Source organism: Phoxinus phoxinus, assembly GCF_949152265.1.
Source record: "Phoxinus phoxinus genome assembly, chromosome: 14".
Classification (NCBI taxonomy): Eukaryota; Metazoa; Chordata; class Actinopteri; order Cypriniformes; family Leuciscidae; genus Phoxinus; species Phoxinus phoxinus.
In genome coordinates, this window is record NC_136889.1 from 22,494,470 (window position 1) to 22,519,426 (window position 24,957).

Sequence of the window (24,957 nt, forward strand, 5' to 3'; positions counted from 1 at the left end):
TAAAAGTGAGTTGTTTGTGATTTATATATATATATATGTAACAAATTGTTGCAATATCCAATAAAAAAAATGAGATGATAAAGGAACAAAAAAAGAGGAATAATGTATGCATTACCTCCAGATCATTTTTCCTGATTCCCACAGATGTTCGTCTCATGCAGGAGGCCTCTGATCTGAGAAGCCCACCCAGATCTCACCAAACCAACTAACTGAACATGATCTGCAGCTGACCAGTGAGGTGAGGAACAGCTGACAACCCAAAAACATGATGATGCTGCTCATAGTCCTGGTGGAGGGAATGCTCCTTTAGTTCCTTTAATGATCCACAAAGCAGGCAAAGTGTGACGACTTGGACTTTCATAATAAATTGATTAATCTAATGACTGGGACTCATCAGATTATTTTTATTGTTGTTTCATTAAGGCTCATTTCGGCATATGCCAAAATCTACAGATGTAATGACACATTTAAACATTTCCATATGCACATTTGAACATCCAGTTGAAAAGAAAAACATTAGAAAAAAAAACACACACACACACACACACACACACATTAAATTGTTGATGATTGAAACATACACACACACACACACATATATATGTATATATATACATATATATATTTGTAGAACCTCATTCATCAATAATTTAATCTTTTTTTTGTGCCACTTGCAAGTCAGAAATAACGTTTGGAGGCAAGTGTCTGGAAAACACTTCTCAATCACTTGCTTTAAAACACAGCAGTTCCCTTGGTAACATCCACTGTGAATACAAAGTCACAGATGTCTCAGATGAGGATGGAAAATTTCCTGTGTTGGTCCAGTCTCACAATTCTCCTGTAGAGGTACAAATAAGACACCACATGTGATGGGCTGTTTGTGTTATATATCTTCTTATCTAATCTAGAGTTGTGTCTTCATCTGGTAAGAAACACTCCACTGATGCACTGACATGACAATACTTACAGTAAATACCCATGAAATAATATATACTGTATACGCGTGTATATGTGTGTGTGTATGTGCCTATTTTTTTAAGCTAGAAAAGCAACGTTCTCAATACAATTCTATAACTAGCTTCAAATGGTGCTATTTTAACAAGCCACAAAGAAATCTCCCATGTCTGCAGGGAATTTTATGAAAACTTATATCGGTCAAAATTTTCTCAGTTGAATCTGGATAACTTCTTTGACTCACTGAACTTAAGCAGTTTATCTACTATTTCGGAAGTTGATAAATCATTGTGTGAATCTCCTATCCAGCCAAAAGATATTGCAGAGGCAATTGACCGGTTAAAGCTAAATAAATCCCCTGGCAATGATGGCTTAACTGCAGAGTTTTTTAAGAAATTTGCAAAAGTCATCATACCTTTTCTACATAATGTCTACACAGAATGTCTCCACAACGGTGCTCTCCCCCCATCCATGACACAAAGTGTTATATCACTACTTCCAAAACCTCAAAAAGATCATTTATATATAGAGAACTGGCGACCTATAAGTCTCCTAAATATTGATTACAAAATCCTGGCCTCTGTACTGGCTAAAAGACTAAAGGGCGTCCTGGATTGTATTATAGATGAATGTCAGTCGGGCTTCGTTCCAGGAAGACTAATTTCCAACAACGATCTAATAGACTATTCACATTTATTGGCAGATGACAGTTTCTTACTATTTCTTGATATTTACAAAGCCTTCGACACTATTGAACATCCATTTCTTTTCAGAGCCTTAAGGGTCTTTGGATTTGGGCAGAATTTTATTAATTCCATTCAGACTATTTATAAACACAATAATGCCTCAATCAAATTACAACATGGTACAACAAAAAGATTCAACATAGAGAGAGGTATCCGCCAAGGCTGTCCCATCTCACCCTTTCTTTTCCTTCTTCCGATGCAGCTTCTAGCCACTCACCTTAATTCCTGCAATATTGAAGGAATTTCTATTGCTGAACACTCATTATTAATTAGTCAACTATCAGATGACTCTACCTTATTTCTAAAAAACAAGGATCAAGTTCCCATAGCTCTGAACAGCATTAGTTCCTTCTCAGATGCCTCAGGCCTTAAGCTTAATATAAATAAATGTGAACTTTTTTTCCTTAGGTTCCTCAACTTATGATACATTATACAATATTCCTGTAAAAGCAGAGCTAAAGTATTTGGGCATAACGGTATGCAGAGATCAAAAAAGAAGAATGTCAGTAAATTTTGACCCCCTGATAATTAATATTTAAAGAAAATTAAATTCTTGGTTACAGAGGGACCTTTCAATCTCTGGTAGGATTTTGCTGTCTAAAACTGAAGCATTATCCCGCGTTAGATGTTCCTCTGGAGGTGTGCAAGAGATTAGACAAATTAATTGTCAACTTTGTGTGGAAATCTAGGTCTCACTTAATTAAATAAAGTGTAATGTTAAATGATCACACATCTGGGGGTTTTAATCTGATTGATTTCTCTCTACTTAGCAACTCTTTTAAAATCAAGTGGATTAAATCATTCCTTAAAAACCCCACTTCTATCTGGAACTGTATTCATAACTTCCTGTTAAAGCCTGTAGGAGGGCTTGAATTCCTTATAAATTGCAATTATAATATCTCCAAGCTCCCTTTGAAGTTGGCAAACTTTCACAAACAGATGTTATCCTGTTCTCTTATGTACAATCACAATTTTTCACCACACACTTATTTTATTTGGAATAATAAGGATATTACATATAAGAAAAAAAACATTATTCTACCATTCTTGGATTGATAAAAATATCCTTTTAGTGTCACAGCTTTTTGATGAAAGATGTAATTTATTGTCTTATAGAGACTTTATGGATGCATTTTCTTTTCCGATCCCTCCAAAAGAATATGCAATCATTTTTGATGCTATTCCCTCTGGTATTAGAATGCTACTTCAATCCAGTCCTAAAGGCCCTTCTTGTTCTCCTCCATCATTAGACTCTTCCAACCTCTATATAGATGACTGTCTCCTTATAAGTAATGAATTCACCAACAAGAAAATCAGATCAATCCTTCTGAAACCTTGTGCTTCTGTTCCCCTTTGTATCAGTTTTTGGAATAATAAATTCGAAAATATCGATTGGAAAAGATTTTGGTCTCTAAAAAAAGAGTTCTTGATTACCAACAAAGTTGTTGAGGTTTCCCTCAAGATTGTTCATAAATGTTACCCTTGTAACTATCGTCTGTCTAAATTTCATATGGGTATCAAAGAGGAATGCTCTTTTTGTCTGTGTTACCCTGAAACTATTGATCATATTTTTTTGGGAGTGCTTGTATACAAGGATCTTCTGGCTTGATTTTTCGATCTATGTGAATAAATACATCTCCGAAGATTTTTTTTTAACTTTAAAAAAAGTTTATTTTGGGGTCCCCAAAGTCCAAAGTGATATTTCTAATAGAGAATTTGTTATTAATCTGCTTCTTTTCCAAGCAAAGTTTTTTATCCACAAATGTAAGTTTATCGATAGAAAACCTCTTTTTTGTATCTTTCTTAAGGACTTTAACCAATATTTGCTATCTCTTGAACACTCAACAAGACCTTTGGCTATAGTTTAAGCTATTGAATTCCTCGTATCCTCTTGTTTGTATTGTCATTTTGTTCATATGTATTTTTTGCAAGTACTTGTACTTGTTATATGTTATCTCTTTCTACAATGTTTGCCTGTATGTGTACTAGTACTGAAATCTATAATAAAAAAAATTAAAAATAAAAAGTCCCTATAGCCGTTTGTTTTAAACAATTATGGTGCACTGGTAATATAGATTTTTACAAAGAAATAAATGAAATGCTTATAGACCATTAAACAATATTTCACAATCACATATCCCAATTACATTGAAAAAATATTTGTCTTTGTGTGTGTGTGTGTGTGTGTGTGTGTGTGTGTGTGTGTGTGTGTGTGTGTGTGTGTGTGTGTGTGTGTGTGTGTGTGTGTGTGTGTGTGTGTGTGTGTGTGTGTGTGTGTGTGTGTGTGTGTGTGTGTGTGTGTGTGTGTGTGAGAGAGAGAGCCTGCTTAATGGAGTTAACATGGAAAAACTACTTTGCTTTAGTGGAGATTACTGTTGGAAACTAACACTTTTAAAATGAAAGTGAGCCAATGAGTTCTATTCAGAGGTGCTTTTGCACTCATGTTTAGACATTATAAAACACTCACTATTATAACACTATTATAATCACATTTTGTCAAAGTTTATCACTTCATTTGCACTGAGCTCTCAGGTTTGACAATTCTGCCACATGATGATTAATAAGAAACCAGAAAATGGTGTTTTACTTAGATTTGCAGTAAGCATTTCTTAACCTATCATTTATTTCAAATATCTATATCTACAACAAAATGTGTGTGCATGTGTGTGTGTCCAAGCGATTGCCACAGCCCATATATAGAAACACAGCAATTATTTTATCAGTTTTAACACTGAAGCTGTGCGTCAGATGTTTCCCATCCTCACGGACCTTGTCATAAAACTCGTTTAAATGATCATGCTGCTTTTTGTTTTGAGTTTAGTGATGAGTCGTTCATGAATCCATTCATTGCGTCTGTCACGTGACAAATGAACGAAAGACTCGGAAGGTAAAGTAATTATTTATGTTCCCTGTAAACGATTTTTGACTGCATTATAATGATTTAATAATTCAGAATATGATCAAGATTGCGTAAGTGGATGTGTTCGGGGAATTTGCCAGTTAATAGTATAACATTTAAAGCCCCTTAAATGAACGAAATGACTCGGAAAAAAGATTTGTTCATTTTGATGAACGAGATCGACCAAGAGAGTCAGGAGACACTTGGTGGCTGGTGTTGCCAGATTGGGTGTTTTCCCCGCTACATATTAAGGCCGTTTACGGGGTGTTTTAGCCGGATTTTGCCTGGAAGGCTCTATAGAAATCTGGCACCCCATTGAACGAAGTTAAACGGAGAGAGCGTGCCGTTCACCGACACCAGAATGAACGAGTTCACAGTAACGTTCATCAGGCAGTATTAATACAGTACGTTCAGTTCACGTTCGCCCAAAATATGAACGAGTTCATGAACTATCGTTCAATGAAGGCGTTCAGGCACAACACTGGTATTGAGATATAAGCCTATGCAAGACCAAAGAGCTTTACATTTAGAACAACAGTGTTTATGGTATTATATTCAAAAATGTACTATTATGAAATAAGTGTTTTGACACGTGTTTATGGCATTTTGAATGCAGTGTTACATTTTGTAGGAGATGTGAGGCATTTCCCATTTTGTGACTGGTTTTGGGAATTGTGTGGAGAAAAAGGTGACAGTTTTGAAAACGTGTCAAAACAAATAACTGTTCAAAAATAATACATCTCATATGTATTATTAAAGAAAACGTAAAAATTAGGTTTGTACGTTAACTATTCAATAAATGTGTTCAGTTTCGATGTGAGCTCACGTGCTGTGCTCATGCACGTGCGTGCGTGCATTTGAGTGATTCGAATTTGTGTTGCTATAGCGACCCCTGTTATGAATCCTGACTGCATATGAGTGATTTAAATTTGAGTTTCTATAGCGACGCGTGTGTTATGAATGCTGACTGATACACACTCGAACCGAGCGCTGTTTGTTGGTTGAGAGACGAGGCGAATTGACAAACTTTTGCAGAGTTTCTGTGCGATCGATCTTGAGATTTCAAAACTGTTCGGAGGATTTCTGAGAGGAGACTTTCTAGAAGAACATCGGAGGATATATCCTTTATATTTTATCCTTAAGTTATATTTTTGAAAGTTAATTTTATTTCCGAGGATACTTTTGTTTATTGTTATTTTGTGAGAAGGTGTTTGGAGTTTTTAATTTTTTGTTTTATTTTTAATTTTATTTTTTTGGGGGGAGGAGTATTTCTGAGAAGGGTAACGTTAGTGTTTTATTGTATTGTATTTTGTATTGTATTTCTGTATTGTTTTTATTTTAGGTTGAAGGAAGATGTCTCAGGCTCTCATGGGTGAAAGAGGAGGTGAGTGCTTTAGTTTTTCATTTGTTTATGGTATGTTATGGTATGATGTTGTACAATGATTGACTAAATTAATGTGAAGGTAACCCATTTTATAAATTTTACCAGCTAAGTTATCACATGTATTTGATTCCTTGCATTTAAAATAAACTTTTAAATTTGAGTAACGTTAACTATAGTAATAATTAGTAATTGACCGCTGACATTATTGATTATTTTAAACATTTCTAACTATGTGATGTCTGAAATATTCCAGACTCAGGCCGCTCCAGCTCCAGCTCCAGTACATCTGTTTTCTCCCAGGATCCACTGCCAGACCTGACCCAGACACTGATCCAGAAGCTTCCAGGATATTTCACCCCTCAGTCTTCTGAGTTTTCTTTTTCTGTGTCCACAGATCGGACTGACAGCAGGAGGGAGTTGCAGAGCCCAGATGATGGACGTCCGTCCACTTCACCGAAACGCTGTCACAGAGGTCAGGATAGGCTTTTATTGAAGAATTTATGGCTCAGTTAATAAGTAATTTATCATTCAAAAAAGAAAGTTGAAAAAATTAAAATAAATTAACAATTTGATGTGACCAAATTGTAATATTATTAAAAATGTTTCCCCAGACTCTTCACCGGGCATCATGTCCACATCATCTTCTGAGTTTTCTTTTTCTGTGTCCACAGATCGGACTGACAGCAGGAGGGAGTTGCAGAGCCCAGATGATGGACGTCCGTCCACTTCATCGAAACGCTGTCACAGAGGTCAGGATAGGCTTTTATTGAAGAATTTGTGGCTCAGTTAATAAGTAATTTATCATTCAAAAAAGAAAGTTGAAAAAATTTAAATAAAGTAACAATTTGATGTGACCAAATTGTAATATTATTAAAAATGTTTCCCCAGACTCTTCACCGGGCATCATGTCCACATCATCTTCGTCCCGCTCTGTGGGAAATGTGAAGAGGTGGTTATGTGGGTTGAAGAGCTTCAGCAGCAAAGGCTCGTACATCGTCCAGAGGAAGCGGAGTGGCGATAGATCGGAAAGCCAATATGAACAGGGCAGTGGCGGCAACAGGAGATTGTCCAGGACCAACAGCTTTGAAGAGTTTATGTGCCCTCCGCTGCCAGGTCAAGTTCCCATCAACCCAACGGAGACTTCAAATGTCCGTATGGAACCACCGCCACCGGTGAACAAGAGCTCGACTGGTGAGACTGAAATAAGGCTGGAGACTGTAAAGTGTACAGATAGAGATGTTGCTAATAATTAGTATAGTTTTTATCATGTTTATGTCCAATCACATTTACTGCTGCTCTGCAAAATTTTGCTGGAATTTTCTTTGGATTTGTAACATTACAGATTAGAATTTAACAGTAAAATGTAAGTTATGTCATTACTGTATATCTTTGCTTAATTTGACGTCATTGATGTTTTTAATACCGGTAAGTCAATTGTTTTTCTTCATTTCAGAAAAACCCAAGAAGAGGAAACGATCTGGTTCTTTGCTCAGAAGGATGTGGAAGGCTGTGAAGTATCCGTTCCTCTGCTGTTTTGCTGTGGATGATGTGGAGCCTTTCGTTCCTCCAGCGGATCTGGATTCTGATCCTGATCCTTCATCACCTGATCCCGATCACTCCGCCGTCAAGCCGAATAACGGTAAATCTGCACAAATTATTTCTCCAACATTGGTTTAAAGAGTATTATCGTATTGTTTTTTAATAAAGATAGACTTGTTTTCAAAAAATTATTTTCTCGACACAACCAGCACTGATATTTTTAATATAAAACCAAGGATCTAGCAAGCTCATATATTTCTCATATTTTTCTGATTTGTTTTTTAGGGTCCTTTGAGACTCTCTATAACGTGGGAGAGATGATTGGATCCGGAGGATTCGGAAGAGTGTTCGAGGGAACACGGAAATTGGATGGCAAAAAGGTAAAGCAATCTTGCTGAATTGTATTTTATTTTTCAAGTATTTGGTTTAATACTCAGATGCTCAAATGGTAAATGTTATGTGCAAAGTCAGGCGCTTAAATACTGTTACTGTTATTGAATACAGTTTTTTTGTGTGTTTTTGCAGGTTGCCATCAAGCGGATGCGCAAGACTTACAACGATCTTTATCTTGCTATTGTAAGTTGGTCAAAAGCTGAATGTGTATGTGTTGTTTAAGTGCTGATTACTGTAGTCAATACACCTGTGTGAAGCATTCGCTGTAAATATAATAGACAAATAAGCCTGGAAAGGCTCTGATGATCGTATCTACAAAGATAAAAAAAAAAAGTATATTTTAAAATGATGTTTTCTTCAGATTTTTACCCAGCTAACCTTCTGTCTACTACTTTTCTCTAGCCTGGGCATCCCAAACCGCTCATTACAGAAGTGGCGCTGCTGCTAAAGATGAGGCAAGAACCCATAAGCCCCTACGTCATACAGCTGTACGATTGGTTTGAACACCCTCGAAAATTCACTCTCATCATGGAGTTCCCTGAACCGTGCGAGAGCTTGCTGGACTTCATCAGTCGTAATCCTCAACTGCATGAAACAACAGCACGGATCATCATGCGACAGGCTGTGCTGGCAGTTCAACACTGCATTGAGCGCGGCGTTTTTCATAGTGATGTTCATGCGCAGAATTTCCTGTTGAGGAAAAACATGTTACAGCTCAAGCTGATAGACTTTGGCAGCGGTCACCTACTTAGTGCTGACGGCTACGAGAGTGACATATACGTTGGTGAGCATTTTTGGAGTGTGAAAACCTGAATGTAGCGACTTACTGATTATTTGATGCTTTAAAAAAAATTGCTCAACAATGTGCGAATGTCTTACTTACAGGAGTACTGGATTACTGCCCACCTGAAGTCCACACTGAACCTCGATTCCACGCCGTCCCAACAAATGTCTGGGCTCTAGGAGTGATGTTGTACGAGATGGTGAACCCATGTCGTCCTTTTCTCAATACATTGGAAATCACAGAAGCCAAAGTTACATTTCTGAACTCCAACTTATCCAAAGGTGAGTGAATAATATTGATGACATTGATAAACACACACATAAAGGGGAGACTCCGTACACAGAGAGAGTTAAAGGTGAAATACGTAAGATTTATGTTAAAATACATTCTCTTCTCCCAGTTTATTGTTCATCGATTACTATTAGTATGTCATTTATGGGTTTATCTCCCCCAAAAGTGTAAACATTGAGCCTCCCAATGTCTTTCCAGCCCAACCTATAGCGTGTGTTTGGGGGCGTGGCTACTGAGGGTGTTTAGCCGCTGTGGGATCATGGGAAAAGATATTCAGCTTTAGTCACAGAAGTGAAAGCCAAAATTCACTGCATTTATACCTTTAAAGATTAAACCGGTCATGAACGCGTCAAAGCGAATGGGGCATTGAGATGCAACACGCTATAAAGGACGCTTCAATAACATACAGCATCATCATGCACCCGTTCAGAAACACAAATGTTCATAAAGACAAATGCAACACAGATCAAATGATTCCTCATATGTAGAACATGCCTTCAGAAGAACCAGTAAGAGCTGCGTTTGTGATGTTTGAGTTGAGGGAGGCGCGACAAGCGAAAGGGGCGTTTGGTTGTTTGAAAATATGCTATATTTTTGTAATTCTGCTCGGTGCCACAGAAAATACATACTTCACCTTTAAAGAAAGATAAAGAACACTTTACCTTATATTAATCATGTTTCAGATGCTGTTTTCATAGATGCCACCATTCGTGTCACATGGTCATGACTAACCAGCTCTCTCCTTAATAAAATGTGTACAGAATGCAGTGATCTGATTAGCCAGTGCCTAACCCTGGATCCAACTAAACGCCCGACGTTAGAGCAGATGTTACAACATGAATGGATTAGAAATGATCAGGAGAAGTTCAGGAGATGTTCAGGAGATTCACTCGATCAGTGATTTCAGGTGTGAGGAAGTGTAACAGACAGAGTAGGATTATTATCATTTATCTTCAGTTCTGGAGTATTTGTAGTGAGGTTTTCAAATGTGTGTTCATTGTAATGTTCTTGTTATAGTCAAGTCACCTTCATTTATATAGCGCTTTATACAATACAGATTGTTTCAGAGCGGCTTCACAGTAATAAACAGGAAAATAACAGAATCAGTGATGCAATTGCAAGAATTCAGTTCTGTTGTAAATCAGCTCTAAAAAAACATCCATGAGTTCACATGTTCATATAATCTTTGTGTTGGATAGGAAATAACACACTTGCTGTCGTTGGTCGAGGGCTTGAGCTCGAGACGTGACCCGAAGCCTGAAGTCCAACCCCAACCTGACAGGAACTCAAGCCGCCACACCAGAGATCTCAGAGCCGTCCACGCCTGAGCAAGAACATGAGAGACTGCAAGACTGGAAACAAGTCATCAAGTCATCACTGTTCCTCAGTTTTCAGCATTTGATTGCTTGGTTTTGACTATTTCTGTTCCTGCTTCTACAATCATTGCTACAGTCTACAAACCACCTAAGACTAAGTCACATGCAGTTTTTATGTCAAAATTTGCTGACTTTCTGTCAATATTGACCCTGAAGTTCCACAGAGTTCATATTGTCGGGGATTTCAACATTCATGTGGACCTTTTATCGCTACTTGACTGTTTTAATTTCTTGCAATTGGTAACTGGCCCGACTCACTGCAAAGGCCATTCTCTGAATCTTGTGATTATAAATGACTCATTTGTATCGCAGTTTTCATCTGTTGACCTCGGACTGTCCGATCAATCAGCTTTCTTCTTTAATTGGGAACTACATTATTTTTGTGCACCTACCATTCGAACTGTAACATTTCGGAAGTGGAAATCTATTGATCAGACAGTTTTTTCCAATTCTGTTGTTTCCACTTTAAGTAATCTGCACTTTACATCTTTGGAGGAGAAAGTCTCACAGTTAAATAACGCTCTTGCTGCTAATCTAGACTCTTTTGCTCCTCTGAGGTCACGCAAGGTTACTTTTGCTCGCTCTGCTCCATGATGGTATAACGACAATTTGCGCACTAAGAAGTAGGGCTGCACAATTTATCATATTTTAATTTGCGATAACGATGTCTGCCTCTCTCGATTCATTTTAAATAATCGTCACAATATTTGCCCGCTCATTACTTTTCCTGAAAATGCTTTTTTTATTTGACATTTGTGTTATCTTGCATTGATAACAAGTCCCCACTAGCACTGATGATTGTGGTTGCCAGATGTAAATAGCTTAAATTCCCCAAACAGAGCTTTTCTCTTACATTTTCTGCCCAGTGTTTTACTTAATCTGTGCAATCTGGCAATCCTTGCACGCTCGCTCTACACTGCACTCTAAAAAGCACTGATGATCTGAAAACGAACATGCGCTGGAGTTTAGCGATTTCCCAGCGATATTCTGCTTACATGAAATTGTCATACAGCCGGTCTGTTTCTTCACAAGCCACGTGTGCTGTTTGTGTGACTAAATCTGCCAATCAAACCTCCACCTTATTGTTTGGGATTATGTTTGCAGAATTAAATGAACAATAAAAAAAAAGAATGTTTCCCTGGACGACTTTAATAATTATCGTCCTATCTCGAATCTTACATTTCTGGCTAAAATACTTGGGCGTATTGTTGACTCTCATTTGTGTAACTATCTCACGATTAATAACCTTTTTGAACCCCTTCAGTCGGGTTTTTGTAAATTTCACAGTACCGAGACGGCTTTGGTTAAAGTCACACGCAATGATCTATTGATGGCTTCTGACTCTGACGCAACATCCATTCTCATTCTTCTTGCTCTAAGAGCCGCTTTTGATAGTGTTGATCTCAGTCTATTACTCACACGTCTTGAAACAGTGGCTGGTGTGTCGGGACAGTTTTTAAGGTGTTTAGATCCTCTTTAACTGACCGTTCGCAGTACATTTCAGTGGGTGGCCATAGGTCTGAGATTAGCTCTGTTTTCACTGGTGTTCCTCAGGGGTCAGCCTTGGGCCCTTTACTTTTTAATATTTATCTGTCACCATTGATCATTTCTAGTGATCGCTCGGCCTCAATTATCGTTTGTATGCTGACGATACGCAGATTTATATACATTCTAAACCAGATGAGCGCCCTGACGCTGATCTTATGAGATAAAAACGTGGATGAGTAATAATTTCCTGTGTCTGAACATTGTTAAAACTGAAGTTATGCTCATTGGTTCCCGTCATCAAATTTCCAAAGCTGGTTCTCTGTCTGACTTTTGATAGCTCTGTTTTGGAAACCCAGAGCAAAGTGAGGAACCTTGGAGTTATTTTCAATGCTAATCTTTCATTTGATTATTTTGTTCAGAGTACAGTTTAAACTTCTTTTTCCATCTCAGAAACATTGCAAGATTGTGTCCTATGTTACATTTTCCTGTAGCAGAAAAGCTGATAAAAAATAAACTGTTACGTCCTTTTAGCCGGAGTTTCTAAAGCCACACTAAACAAGCTCCAATATGTACAAAATCCGGCCGCAAGGATCTTAACTGGGTCCAGGAGATGCGATCATATTACTCCACTTTAGAAATCCTTGCATTGGCTCCCAGTATTTTAAGATTATGATGCTCACATATAAAGCACCGTATTATTTAACAGAACTGTTACATCCCTATAATCCTAATCGCAGATCCTCACAATCGAACTTGCTGGTTGTTCCTCAAACACACTTAAGAACTGTGGGTGACACTTTCTGAGGCTTTCTCTTCCAATGCTCCAGATCTTTGAATTTCTCTTGAACTCCAGACATATGCCATTTTTAAAGGTCAACTCAAGACATATTGTTTTAAACTTGCATTTTGCTTGTTGATGTTTATTTAATTATTTTGTTGATTTTTGTTTTGTTGATGTTTATTTTGTTCTTTATTTATTCAATTGTATTGCTTATTGTGTGCAATGCTTTGAGAAACTGCTTTTAAAGGTGCTTTATAAAATAAAGTTTATTATTATTATTATCACAGCCTCATTTGCTTTGTTTTAAAAGTAATTTTTGCTTTGTTTTTAAATCAAGACAAGTCATCTTTATTTATATATGCTTTATATATGACCAATCTGTATATGACCTTTACAGTATTCAGGCAAAGGCCCATTTTGTGCTTCCTGAAATAAAACTGTTTAAAATCTCAATCTACATGGCTGCAGACTTCAGTGCATTGATTGTAGAGCCTGTCTAAAACATAACACTACAATAAATGAGACTAGAACATTTTGAAAATAATAATAATATAATTTGTTGCCTCCCCTTTGGTTATTTTGGTTAAAGAAGCTATTATTGTATTATTAAGCTGAAAGTATACTTTGTTCTTTTACACGCACAGCCTTGCAAAGTATACTTCTTTTGACTCGTACCCGACCCTCATGGCCCATTGTGAGTAACATGTCTATATATAGTGTGAACAAAGTCATTTTGAAGAAACATGCCAGGTTTCATGAATTTCTGAAGCTCGGAGGCCTCACAGTAAATTCTAAACTAGTATCAATCATTTGAACTGAGGATGAAGGCAGTAATAGTAGGCTACTACCGCAGGATAAGAAATCTGTTTAATCTAATCTTTACCATTATCCAGCATTGGCTGATAAACAAATGCTCCAAATCCTTATTATAATTGTTTTAAACAATTATGGTGCACTGGTAATATAGATTTTTTACAAAGAAATAAATGAAATGCTTATAGACCATTAAACAATATTTCGCAATCACATATCCCAATTACATTGAAAAAATATTTGTCTTTGTGTGTGTGTGTGTGTGTGTGTGTGTGTGTGTGTGTGTGTGTGTGTGTGTGTGTGTGTGTGTGTGTGTGTGTGTGTGTGTGTGTGTGTGTGTGTGTGTGTGTGTGTGTGTGTGTGTGTGTGTGTGTGTGTGTGTGTGTGTGTGTGAGTGAGAGAGAGAGAGAGAGAGAGAGAGAGAGAGAGAGAGAGCCTGCTTAATGGAGTTAACATGGATAAACTACTTTGCTTTAGTGGAGATTACTGTTGGAAACTAACACTTTTAAAATGAAAGTGAGCCAATGAGTTCTATTCAGAGGTGCTTTTGCACTCATGTTTAGACATTATAAAACACTCACTATTATAACACTATTATAATCACATTTTGTCAAAGTTTATCACTTAATTTGCACTGAGCTCTCAGGTTTGACAATTCTGCCACATGATGATTAATGTGAAACCAGAAAATGGTGTTTTACTTAGATTTGCAGTAAGCATTTCTTAACCTATCATTTATTTCAAATATCTATATCAACAACAAAATGTGTGTGCATGTGTGTGTGTCCAAGCGATTGCCACAGCCCATATAGAAACACAGCAATTATTTTATCAGTTTTAACACTAAAGCTGTGCGTCAGATGTTTCCCATCCTCACGGACCTTGTCATAAAACTCGTTTAAATGATCATGCTGCTTTTTGTTTTGAGTTTAGTGATGAGTCGTTCATGAATCCATTCATTGCGTCTGTCACGTGACAAATGAACTAAAGACTCGGAAGGTAAAGTAATTATTTATGTTCCCTGTAAACGATTTTTGACTGCATTAATGATTTAATAATTCAGAATATGATCAAGATTGCGTAAGTGGGTGTGTTCGGGGAATTTGCCAGTTAATAGTATAACATTTAAAGCCCCTTAAATGAACGAAATGACTCGGAAAAAAGATTTGTTCATTTTGATGAACGAGATCGACCAAGAGAGTCAGGAGACACTGGTGGCTGGTGTTGCCAGATTGGGTGTTTTCCCCGCTACATATTAAGGCCGTTTACGGGGTGTTTTAGCCGGATTTTGCCTGGAAGGCTCTATAAAAATCTGGCACCCCATTGAACGAAGTTAAACGGAGAGAGCGTGCCGTTCACCGACACCAGAATGAACGAGTTCACAGTAACGTTCATCAGGCAGTAATACAGTACGTTCAGTTCACGTTCGCCCAAAATATGAACGAGTTCATGAACTATCGTTCAATGAAGGCGTTCAGGCACAACACTGGTATTGAGATATAAGCCTATGCAAGACCAAAGAGCTTTACATTTAGAACAACAGTGTTTATGGTATTATATTCAAAAATGTACTATTATGAAATAAGTGTCCTGACACGTGTTTATGGCATTTTGAATGCAGTGTTACATTTTGTAGGAGATGTGGGGCATTTCCCATTTTGTGACTGGTTTTGGGAATTGTGTGGAGAAAAAGGTGACAGTTTTGAAAACGTGTCAAAACAAATAACTGTTCAAAAATAATACATCTCATATGTATTATTAAAGAAAACGTAAAAATTAAGTTTGTAACTATTCAATAAATGTGTTCAGTTTCGATGTGAGCTCACGTGCTGTGCTCATGCACGTGCGTGCGTGCATTTGAGTGATTCGAATTTGTGTTGCTATAGCGACCCCTGTTATGAATCCTGACTGCATATGAGTGATTTAAATTTGAGTTTCTATAGCGACGCGTGTGTTATGAATCCTGACTGATACACACTCGAACCGAGCGCTGTTTGTTGGTTGAGAGACGAGGCGAATTGACAAACTTTTGCAGAGTTTCTGTGCGATCGATCTTGAGATTTCAAAACTGTTCGGAGGATTTCTGAGAGGAGACTTTCTAGAAGAACATCGGAGGATATATCCTTTATATTTTATCCTTAAGTTATATTTTTGAAAGTTAATTTTATTTCCGAGGATACTTTTGTTTATTGTTATTTTGTGAGAAGGTGTTTGGAGTTTTTAATTTTTTGTTTTATTTTTAATTTTATTTTTTTGGGGGAGGAGTATTTCTGAGAAGGGTAACGTTAGTGTTTTATTGTATTGTATTTTGTATTGTATTTCTGTATTGTTTTTATTTTAGGTTGAAGGAAGATGTCTCAGGCTCTCATGGGTGAAAGAGGAGGTGAGTGCTTTAACGTAGTTTTTCATTTGTTTATGGTATGTTATGGTATGATGTTGTACAATGATTGACTAAATTAATGTGAAGGTAACCCATTTTATAAATTTTACCAGCTAAGTTATCACATGTATTTGATTCCTTGCATTTAAAATAAACTTTTAAATTTGAGTAACGTTAACTATAGTAATAATTAGTAATTGACCGCTGACATTATTGATTATTTTAAACATTTCTAACTATGTGATGTCTGAAATATTCCAGACTCAGGCCGCTCCAGCTCCAGCTCCAGCTCCAGTACATCTGTTTTCTCCCAGGATCCACTGCCAGACCTGACCCAGACACTGATCCAGAAGCTTCCAGGATATTTCACCCCTCAGTCTTCTGAGTTTTCTTTTTCTGTGTCCACAGATTGGACTGACAGCAGGAGGGAGTTGCAGAGCCCAGATGATGGACGTCCGTCCACTTCACCGAAACGCTGTCACAGAGGTCAGGATAGGCTTTTATTGAAGAATTTATGGCTCAGTTAATAAGTAATTTATCATTCAAAAAAGAAAGTTGAAAAAATTAAAATAAATTAACAATTTGATGTGACCAAATTGTAATATTATTAAAAATGTTTCCCCAGACTCTTCACCGGGCATCATGTCCACATCATCTTCTGAGTTTTCTTTTTCTGTGTCCACAGATCGGACTGACAGCAGGAGGGAGTTGCAGAGCCCAGATGATGGACGTCCGTCCACTTCATCGAAACGCTGTCACAGAGGTCAGGATAGGCTTTTATTGAAGAATTTATGGCTCAGTTAATAAGTAATTTATCATTCAAAAAAGAAAGTTGAACAAATTTAAATAAAGTAACAATTTGATGTGACCAAATTGTAATATTATTAAAAATGTTTCCCCAGACTCTTCACCGGGCATCATGTCCACATCATCTTCGTCCCGCTCTGTGGGAAATGTGAAGAGGTGGTTATGTGGGTTGAAGAGCTTCAGCAGCAAAGGCTCGTACATCGTCCAGAGGAAGCGGAGTGGCGATAGATCGGAAAGCCAATATGAACAGGGCAGTGGCGGCAACAGGAGATTGTCCAGGACCAACAGCTTTGAAGAGTTTATGTGCCCTCCGCTGCCAGGTCAAGTTCCCATCGACCCAACGGAGACTTCAAATGTCCGTATGGAACCACCGCCACCGGTGAACAAGAGCTCGACTGGTGAGACTGAAATAAGGCTGGAGACTGTAAAGTGTACAGATAGAGATGTTGCTAATAATTAGTATAGTTTTTATCATGTTTATGTCCAATCACATTTACTGCTGCTCTGCAAAATTTTGCTGGAATTTTCTTTGGATTTGTAACATTACAGATTAGAATTTAACAGTAAAATGTAAGTTATGTCATTACTGTATATCTTTGCTTAATTTGACGTCATTGATGTTTTTAATACCGGTAAGTCAATTGTTTTTCTTCATTTCAGAAAAACCCAAGAAGAGGAAACGATCTGGTTCTTTGCTCAGAAGGATGTGGAAGGCTGTGAAGTATCCGTTCCTCTGCTGTTTTGCTGTGGATGATGTGGAGCCTTTCGTTCCTCCAGCGGATCTGGATTCTGATCCTGATCCTTCATCACCTGATCCCGATCACTCCGCCGTCAAGCCGAATAACGGTAAATCTGCACAAATTATTTCTCCAACATTGGTTTAAAGAGTATTATCGTATTGTTTTTTAATAAAGATAGACTTGTTTTCAAAAAATTATTTTCTCGACACAACCAGCACTGATATTTTTAATATAAAACCAAGGATCTAGCAAGCTCATATATTTCTCATATTTTTCTGATTTGTTTTTTAGGGTCCTTTGAGACTCTCTATAACGTGGGAGAGATGATTGGATCCGGAGGATTCGGAAGAGTGTTCGAGGGAACACGGAAATTGGATGGCAAAAAGGTAAAGCAATCTTGCTGAATTGTATTTTATTTTTCAAGTATTTGGTTTAATACTCAGATGCTCAAATGGTAAATGTTATGTGCAAAGTCAGGCGCTTAAATACTATTACTGTTATTGAATACAGTTTTTTTGTGTGTTTTTGCAGGTTGCCATCAAGCGGATGCGCAAGACTTACAACGATCTTTATCTTGCTATTGTAAGTTGGTCAAAAGCTGAATGTGTATGTGTTGTTTAAGTGCTGATTACTGTAGTCAATACACCTGTGTGAAGCATTCGCTGTAAATATAATAGACAAATAAGCCTGGAAAGGCTCTGATGATCGTATCTACAAAGATAAAAAAAAAAAGTATATTTTAAAATGATGTTTTCTTCAGATTTTTACCCAGCTAACCTTCTGTCTACTACTTTTCTCTAGCCTGGGCATCCCAAACCGCTCATTACAGAAGTGGCGCTGCTGCTAAAGATGAGGCAAGAACCCATAAGCCCCTATGTCATACAGCTGTACGATTGGTTTGAACACCCTCGAAAATTCACTCTCATCATGGAGTTCCCTGAACCGTGCGAGAGCTTGCTGGACTTCATCAGTCGTAATCCTCAACTGCATGAAACAACAGCACGGATCATCATGCGACAGGCTGTGCTGGCAGTTCAACACTGCATTGAGCGCGGCGTTTTTCATAGTGATGTTCATGCGCAGAATTTCTTGTTGAGGAAAAACATGTTACAGCTCAAGCTGATAGACTTTGGCAGCGGTCACCTACTTAGTGCTGACGGCTACGAGAGTGACATATACGTTGGTGAGCATTTTTGGAGTGTGAAAACCTGAATGTAGCGACTTACTGATTATTTGATGCTTTAAAAAAAATTGCTCAACAATGTGCGAATGTCTTACTTACAGGAGTACTGGATTACTGCCCACCTGAAGTCCACACTGAACCTCGATTCCACGCCGTCCCAACAAATGTCTGGGCTCTAGGAGTGATGTTGTACGAGATGGTGAACCCATGTCGTCCTTTTCTCAATACATTGGAAATCACAGAAGCCAAAGTTACATTTCTGAACTCCAACTTATCCAAAGGTGAGTGAATAATATTGATGACATTGATAAACACACACATAAAGGGGAGACTCCGTACACAGAGAGAGTTAAAGGTGAAATACGTAAGATTTATGTTAAAATACATTCTCTTCTCCCAGTTTATTGTTCATCGATTACTATTAGTATGTCATTTATGGGTTTATCTCCCCCAAAAGTGTAAACATTGAGCCTCCCAATGTCTTTCCAGCCCAACCTATAGCGTGTGTTTGGGGGCGTGGCTACTGAGGGTGTTTAGCCGCTGTGGGATCATGGGAAAAGATATTCAGCTTTAGTCACAGAAGTGAAAGCCAAAATTCACTGCATTTATACCTTTAAAGATTAAACCGGTCATGAACGCGTCAAAGCGAATGGGGCATTGAGATGCAACACGCTATAAAGGACGCTTCAATAACATACAGCATCATCATGCACCCGTTCAGAAACACAAATGTTCATAAAGACAAATGCAACACAGATCAAATGATTCCTCATATGTAGAACATGCCTTCAGAAGAACCAGTAAGAGCTGCGTTTGTGATGTTTGAGTTGAGGGAGGCGCGACAAGCGAAAGGGGCGTTTGGTTGTTTGAAAATATGCTATATTTTTGTAATTCTACTCGGTGCCACAGAAAATACATACTTCACCTTTAAAGAAAGATAAAGAACACTTTACCTTATATTAATCATGTTTCAGATGCTGTTTTCATAGATGCCACCATTCGTGTCACATGGTCATGACTAACCAGCTCTCTCCTTAATAAAATGTGTACAGAATGCAGTGATCTGATTAGCCAGTGCCTAACCCTGGATCCAACTAAACGCCCGACGTTAGAGCAGATGTTACAACATGAATGGATTAGAAATGATCAGGAGAAGATCAGGAGATGTTCAGGAGATTCACTCGATCAGTGATTTCAGGTGTGAGGAAGTGTAACAGACAGAGTAGGATTATTATCATTTATCTTCAGTTCTGGAGTATTTGTAGTGAGGTTTTCAAATGTGTGTTCATTGTAATGTTCTTGTTATAGTCAAGTCACCTTCATTTATATAGCGCTTTATACAATACAGATTGTTTCAGAGCGGCTTCACAGTAATAAACAGGAAAATAACAGAATCAGTGATGCAATTGCAAGAATTCAGTTCTGTTGTAAATCAGCTCTAAAAAAACATCCATGAGTTCACATGTTCATATAATCTTTGTGTTGGATAGGAAATAACACACTTGCTGTCGTTGGTCGAGGGCTTGAGCTCGAGACGTGACCCGAAGCCTGAAGTCCAACCCCAACCTGACAGGAACTCAAGCCGCCACACCAGAGATCTCAGAGCCGTCCACGCCTGAGCAAGAACATGAGAGACTGCAAGACTGGAAACAAGTCATCAAGTCATCACTGTTCCTCAGTTTTCAGCATTTGATTGCTTGGTTTTGACTATTTCTGTTCCTGCTTCTACAATCATTGCTACAGTCTACAAACCACCTAAGACTAAGTCACATGCAGTTTTTATGTCAAAATTTGCTGACTTTCTGTCAATATTGACCCTGAAGTTCCACAGAGTTCATATTGTCGGGGATTTCAACATTCATGTGGACCTTTTATCGCTACTTGACTGTTTTAATTTCTTGCAATTGGTAACTGGCCCGACTCACTGCAAAGGCCATCCTCTGAATCTTGTGATTATAAATGACTCATTTGTATCGCAGTTTTCATCTGTTGACCTCGGACTGTCCGATCAATCAGCTTTCTTCTTTAATTGGGAACTACATTATTTTTGTGCACCTACCATTCGAACTGTAACATTTCGGAAGTGGAAATCTATTGATCAGACAGTTTTTTCCAATTCTGTTGTTTCCACTTTAAGTAATCTGCACTTTACATCTTTGGAGGAGAAAGTCTCACAGTTAAATAACGCTCTTGCTGCTAATCTAGACTCTTTTGCTCCTCTGAGGTCACGCAAGGTTACTTTTGCTCGCTCTGCTCCATGATGGTATAACGACAATTTGCGCACTAAGAAGTAGGGCTGCACAATTTATCATATTTTAATTTGCGATAACGATGTCTGCCTCTCTCGATTCATTTTAAATAATCGTCACAATATTTGCCCGCTCATTACTTTTCCTGAAAATGCTTTTTTTATTTGACATTTGTGTTATCTTGCATTGATAACAAGTCCCCACTAGCACTGATGATTGTGGTTGCCAGATGTAAATAGCTTAAATTCCCCAAACAGAGCTTTTCTCTTACATTTTCTGCCCAGTGTTTTACTTAATCTGTGCAATCTGGCAATCCTTGCACGCTCGCTCTACACTGCGCTCTAAAAAGCACTGATGATCTGAAAACGAACATGCGCTGGAGTTTAGCGATTTCCCAGCGATATTCTGCTTACATGAAATTGTCATACAGCCGGTCTGTTTCTTCACAAGCCACGTGTGCTGTTTGTGTGACTAAATCTGCCAATCAAACCTCCACCTTATTGTTTGGGATTATGTTTGCAGAATTAAATGAACAATAAAAAAAAAGAATGTTTCCCTGGACGACTTTAATAATTATCGTCCTATCTCGAATCTTACATTTCTGGCTAAAATACTTGGGCGTATTGTTGACTCTCATTTGTGTAACTATCTCACGATTAATAACCTTTTTGAACCCCTTCAGTCGGGTTTTTGTAAATTTCACAGTACCGAGACGGCTTTGGTTAAAGTCACACGCAATGATCTATTGATGGCTTCTGACTCTGACGCAACATCCATTCTCATTCTTCTTGCTCTAAGAGCCGCTTTTGATAGTGTTGATCTCAGTCTATTACTCACACGTCTTGAAACAGTGGCTGGTGTGTCGGGACAGTTTTTAAGGTGTTTAGATCCTCTTTAACTGACCGTTCGCAGTACATTTCAGTGGGTGGCCATAGGTCTGAGATTAGCTCTGTTTTCACTGGTGTTCCTTAGGGGTCAGCCTTGGGCCCTTTACTTTTTAATATTTATCTGTCACCATTGATCATTTCTAGAGATCGCTCGGCCTCAATTATCGTTTGTATGCTGACGATACGCAGATTTATATACATTCTAAACCAGATGAGCGCCCTGACGCTGATCTTATGAGATAAAAACGTGGATGAGTAATAATTTCCTGTGTCTGAACATTGTTAAAACTGAAGTTATGCTCATTGGTTCCCGTCATCAAATTTCCAAAGCTGGTTCTCTGTCTGACTTTTGATAGCTCTGTTTTGGAAACCCAGAGCAAAGTGAGGAACCTTGGAGTTATTTTCAATGCTAATCTTTCATTTGATTATTTTGTTCAGAGTACAGTTTAAACTTCTTTTTCCATCTCAGAAACATTGCAAGATTGTGTCCTATGTTACATTTTCCTGTAGCAGAAAAGCTGATAAAAAATAAACTGTTACGTCCTTTTAGCCGGAGTTTCTAAAGCCACACTAAACAAGCTCCAATATGTACAAAATCCGGCCGCAAGGATCTTAACTGTGTCCAGGAGATGCGATCATATTACTCCACTTTAGAAATCCTTGCATTGGCTCCCAGTATTTTAAGATTATGATGCTCACATATAAAGCACCGTATTATTTAACAGAACTGTTACATCCCTATAATCCTAATCGCAGATCCTCACAATCGAACTTGCTGGTTGTTCCTCAAACACACTTAAGAACTGTGGGTGACACTTTCTGAGGCTTTCTCTTCCAATGCTCCAGATCTTTGAATTTCTCTTGAACTCCAGACATATGCCATTTTTAAAGGTCAACTCAAGACATATTGTTTTAAACTTGCATTTTGCTTGTTGATGTTTATTTAATTATTTTGTTGATTTTTGTTTTGTTGATGTTTATTTTGTTCTTTATTTATTCAATTGTATTGCTTATTGTGTGCAATGCTTTGAGAAACTGCTTTTAAAGGTGCTTTATAAAATAAAGTTTATTATTATTATTATCACAGCCTCATTTGCTTTGTTTTAAAAGTAATTTTTGCTTTGTTTTTAAATCAAGACAAGTCATCTTTATTTATATATGCTTTATATATGACCAATCTGTATATGACCTGTACAGTATTCAGGCAAAGGCCTATTTTGTGCTTCCTGAAATAAAACTGTTTAAAATCTCAATCTACATGGCTGCAGACTTCAGTGCATTGATTGTAGAGCCTGTCTAAAACATAACACTACAATAAATGAGACTAGAACATTTTGAAAATAATAATAATATAATTTGTTGCCTCCCCTTTGGTTATTTAGGTTAAAGAAGCTATTATTGTATTATTAAGCTGAAAGTATACTTTGTTCTTTTACACGCACAGCCTTGCAAAGTATACTTCTTTTGACTCGTACCCGACCCTCATGGCCCATTGTGAGTAACATGTCTATATATAGTGTGAACAAAGTCATTTTGAAGAAACATGCCAGGTTTCATGAATTTCTGAAGCTCGGAGGCCTCACAGTAAATTCTAAACTAGTATCAATCATTTGAACTGAGGATGAAGGCAGTAATAGTAGGCTACTACCGCAGGATAAGAAATCTGTTTAATCTAATCTTTACCATTATCCAGCATTGGCTGATAAACAAATGCTCCAAATCCTTATTATAATTGTTTTAAACAATTATGGTGCACTGGTAATATAGATTTTTACAAAGAAATAAATGAAATGCTTATAGACCATTAAACAATATTTCGCAATCACATATCCCAATTACATTGAAAAAATATTTGTCTTTGTGTGTGTGTGTGTGTGTGTGTGTGTGTGTGTGTGTGTGTGTGTGTGTGTGTGTGTGTGTGTGTGTGTGTGTGTGTGTGTGTGTGTGTGTGTGTGTGTGTGTGTGTGTGTGTGTGTGTGTGTGAGAGAGAGAGAGAGAGAGAGAGCCTGCTTAATGGAGTTAACATGGATAAACTACTTTGCTTTAGTGGAGATTACTGTTGGAAACTAACACTTTTAAAATGAAAGTGAGCCAATGAGTTCTATTCAGAGGTGCTTTTGCACTCATGTTTAGACATTATAAAACACTCACTATTATAACACTATTATAATCACATTTTGTCAAAGTTTATCACTTCATTTGCACTGAGCTCTCAGGTTTGACAATTCTGCCACATGATGATTAATGTGAAACCAGAAAATGGTGTTTTACTTAGATTTGCAGTAAGCATTTCTTAACCTATCATTTATTTCAAATATCTATATCAACAACAAAATGTGTGTGCATGTGTGTGTGTCCAAGCGATTGCCACAGCCCATATAGAAACACAGCAATTATTTTATCAGTTTTAACACTAAAGCTGTGCGTCAGATGTTTCCCATCCTCACGGACCTTGTCATAAAACTCGTTTAAATGATCATGCTGCTTTTTGTTTTGAGTTTAGTGATGAGTCGTTCATGAATCCATTCATTGCGTCTGTCACGTGACAAATGAACTAAAGACTCGGAAGGTAAAGTAATTATTTATGTTCCCTGTAAACGATTTTTGACTGCATTAATGATTTAATAATTCAGAATATGATCAAGATTGCGTAAGTAAATGTGTTAGGGGAATTTGCCAGTTTATAGTATAACATTTAAAGCCCCTTAAATGAACGAAATGACTCGGAAAAAAGATTTGTTCATTTTGATGAACGAGATCGACCAAGAGTCAGGAGACACTGGTGGCTGGTGTTGCCAGATTGGGTGTTTTCCCCGCTACATATTAAGGCCGTTTACGGGGTGTTTTAGCCGGATTTTGCCTGGAAGGCTCTATAGAAATCTGGCACCCCATTGAACGAAGTTAAACGAAGAGAGCGTGCCGTTCACCGACACCAGAATGAACGAGTTCACAGTAACGTTCATCAGGCAGTAATACAGTACGTTCAGTTCACGTTCGCCCAAAATATGAACGAGTTCATGAACTATCGTTCAATGAAGGCGTTCAGGCACAACACTGGTATTGAGATATAAGCCTATGCAAGACCAAAGAGCTTTACATTTAGAACAACAGTGTTTATGGTATTATATTCAAAAATGTACTATTATGAAATAAGTGTTCTGACACGTGTTTATGGCATTTTGAATGCAGTGTTACATTTTGTAGGAGATGTGAGGCATTTCCCATTTTGTGACTGGTTTTGGGAATTGTGTGGAGAAAAAGGT

The 24,957-nt window shown here is 37.7% G+C and overlaps 3 protein-coding genes across 8 annotated transcripts in view; 2 read left to right on the plus strand and 1 right to left on the minus strand.

Moving 5' to 3' along the window:
* Nucleotides 1–522, minus strand: part of col9a1b (collagen, type IX, alpha 1b) — a 32,356-nt gene extending 31,834 nt beyond the window's left edge. Inside the window, exon 1 of the mRNA XM_079636410.1 lies at nt 116–522. Coding sequence (XP_079492536.1) covers nt 116–126 — 11 coding nt within the window. The 5' untranslated portion in view covers nt 127–522. The remainder of the gene's footprint in view (nt 1–115) is intronic.
* A 4,717-nt stretch (nt 523–5,239) lies between these two features.
* Nucleotides 5,240–12,916, plus strand: LOC307010850 (serine/threonine-protein kinase pim-2-like). Of its 4 annotated transcripts, XM_079635911.1 has the most exons (11): nt 5,242–5,983; nt 6,237–6,455; nt 6,655–6,732; nt 6,872–7,174; nt 7,437–7,622; nt 7,808–7,902; nt 8,048–8,098; nt 8,318–8,699; nt 8,801–8,980; nt 9,752–9,897; nt 10,190–12,916. In XM_079635911.1, exons 1-10 carry the CDS (start codon nt 5,953–5,955, stop codon nt 9,889–9,891), a joined length of 1,665 nt encoding a protein of 554 aa, XP_079492037.1. In that variant the 5' UTR covers nt 5,242–5,952; the 3' UTR covers nt 9,892–9,897; nt 10,190–12,916. The 4 variants fall into 4 exon arrangements, with proteins under 4 accessions (XP_079492040.1, XP_079492037.1, XP_079492039.1 ...); XM_079635914.1 differs by lacking the exons at nt 9,752–9,897; nt 10,190–12,916 and adding an exon at nt 9,674–9,737 and having other exon boundaries at nt 5,240–5,983; XM_079635913.1 differs by lacking the exon at nt 9,752–9,897.
* Nucleotides 12,917–14,760: 1,844 nt separating this feature from the next.
* Nucleotides 14,761–22,775, plus strand: LOC307010300 (serine/threonine-protein kinase pim-2-like). Of its 3 annotated transcripts, XM_079634852.1 has the most exons (11): nt 14,762–15,831; nt 16,090–16,314; nt 16,514–16,591; nt 16,731–17,033; nt 17,296–17,481; nt 17,667–17,761; nt 17,907–17,957; nt 18,177–18,558; nt 18,660–18,839; nt 19,611–19,756; nt 20,049–22,775. In XM_079634852.1, the coding sequence occupies exons 1-10, from the start codon at nt 15,801–15,803 to the stop codon at nt 19,748–19,750; spliced, it is 1,671 nt and encodes a 556-aa protein (XP_079490978.1). In that variant the 5' UTR covers nt 14,762–15,800; the 3' UTR covers nt 19,751–19,756; nt 20,049–22,775. The 3 variants fall into 3 exon arrangements, with proteins under 3 accessions (XP_079490980.1, XP_079490978.1, XP_079490979.1); XM_079634854.1 differs by lacking the exon at nt 19,611–19,756 and having other exon boundaries at nt 14,761–15,831; XM_079634853.1 differs by lacking the exon at nt 16,514–16,591 and having other exon boundaries at nt 14,763–15,831.
* The last annotated feature ends 2,182 nt before the right edge of the window (nt 22,776–24,957 follow it).

What these genes read in the sequence shown, in the direction of transcription:
- LOC307010850 (XM_079635911.1), top strand. Translation starts at nt 5,953, where the DNA reads ATGTCTCAGGCTCTCATGGGTGAAAGAGGAG. An exon ending in GGTGAACAAGAGCTCGACTG is followed by an intron (nt 7,175 to 7,436) that starts GTGAGACTGAAA and finishes TCTTCATTTCAG; the next exon opens with AAAAACCCAAGAAGAGGAAA. An exon ending in GAACTCCAACTTATCCAAAG is followed by an intron (nt 8,981 to 9,751) that starts GTGAGTGAATAA and finishes AAATGTGTACAG; the next exon opens with AATGCAGTGATCTGATTAGC.
- LOC307010300 (XM_079634852.1), top strand. Translation starts at nt 15,801, where the DNA reads ATGTCTCAGGCTCTCATGGGTGAAAGAGGAG. An exon ending in ACCGAAACGCTGTCACAGAG is followed by an intron (nt 16,315 to 16,513) that starts GTCAGGATAGGC and finishes CTGTGTCCACAG; the next exon opens with ATCGGACTGACAGCAGGAGG. An exon ending in CGAGAGTGACATATACGTTG is followed by an intron (nt 18,559 to 18,659) that starts GTGAGCATTTTT and finishes TCTTACTTACAG; the next exon opens with GAGTACTGGATTACTGCCCA.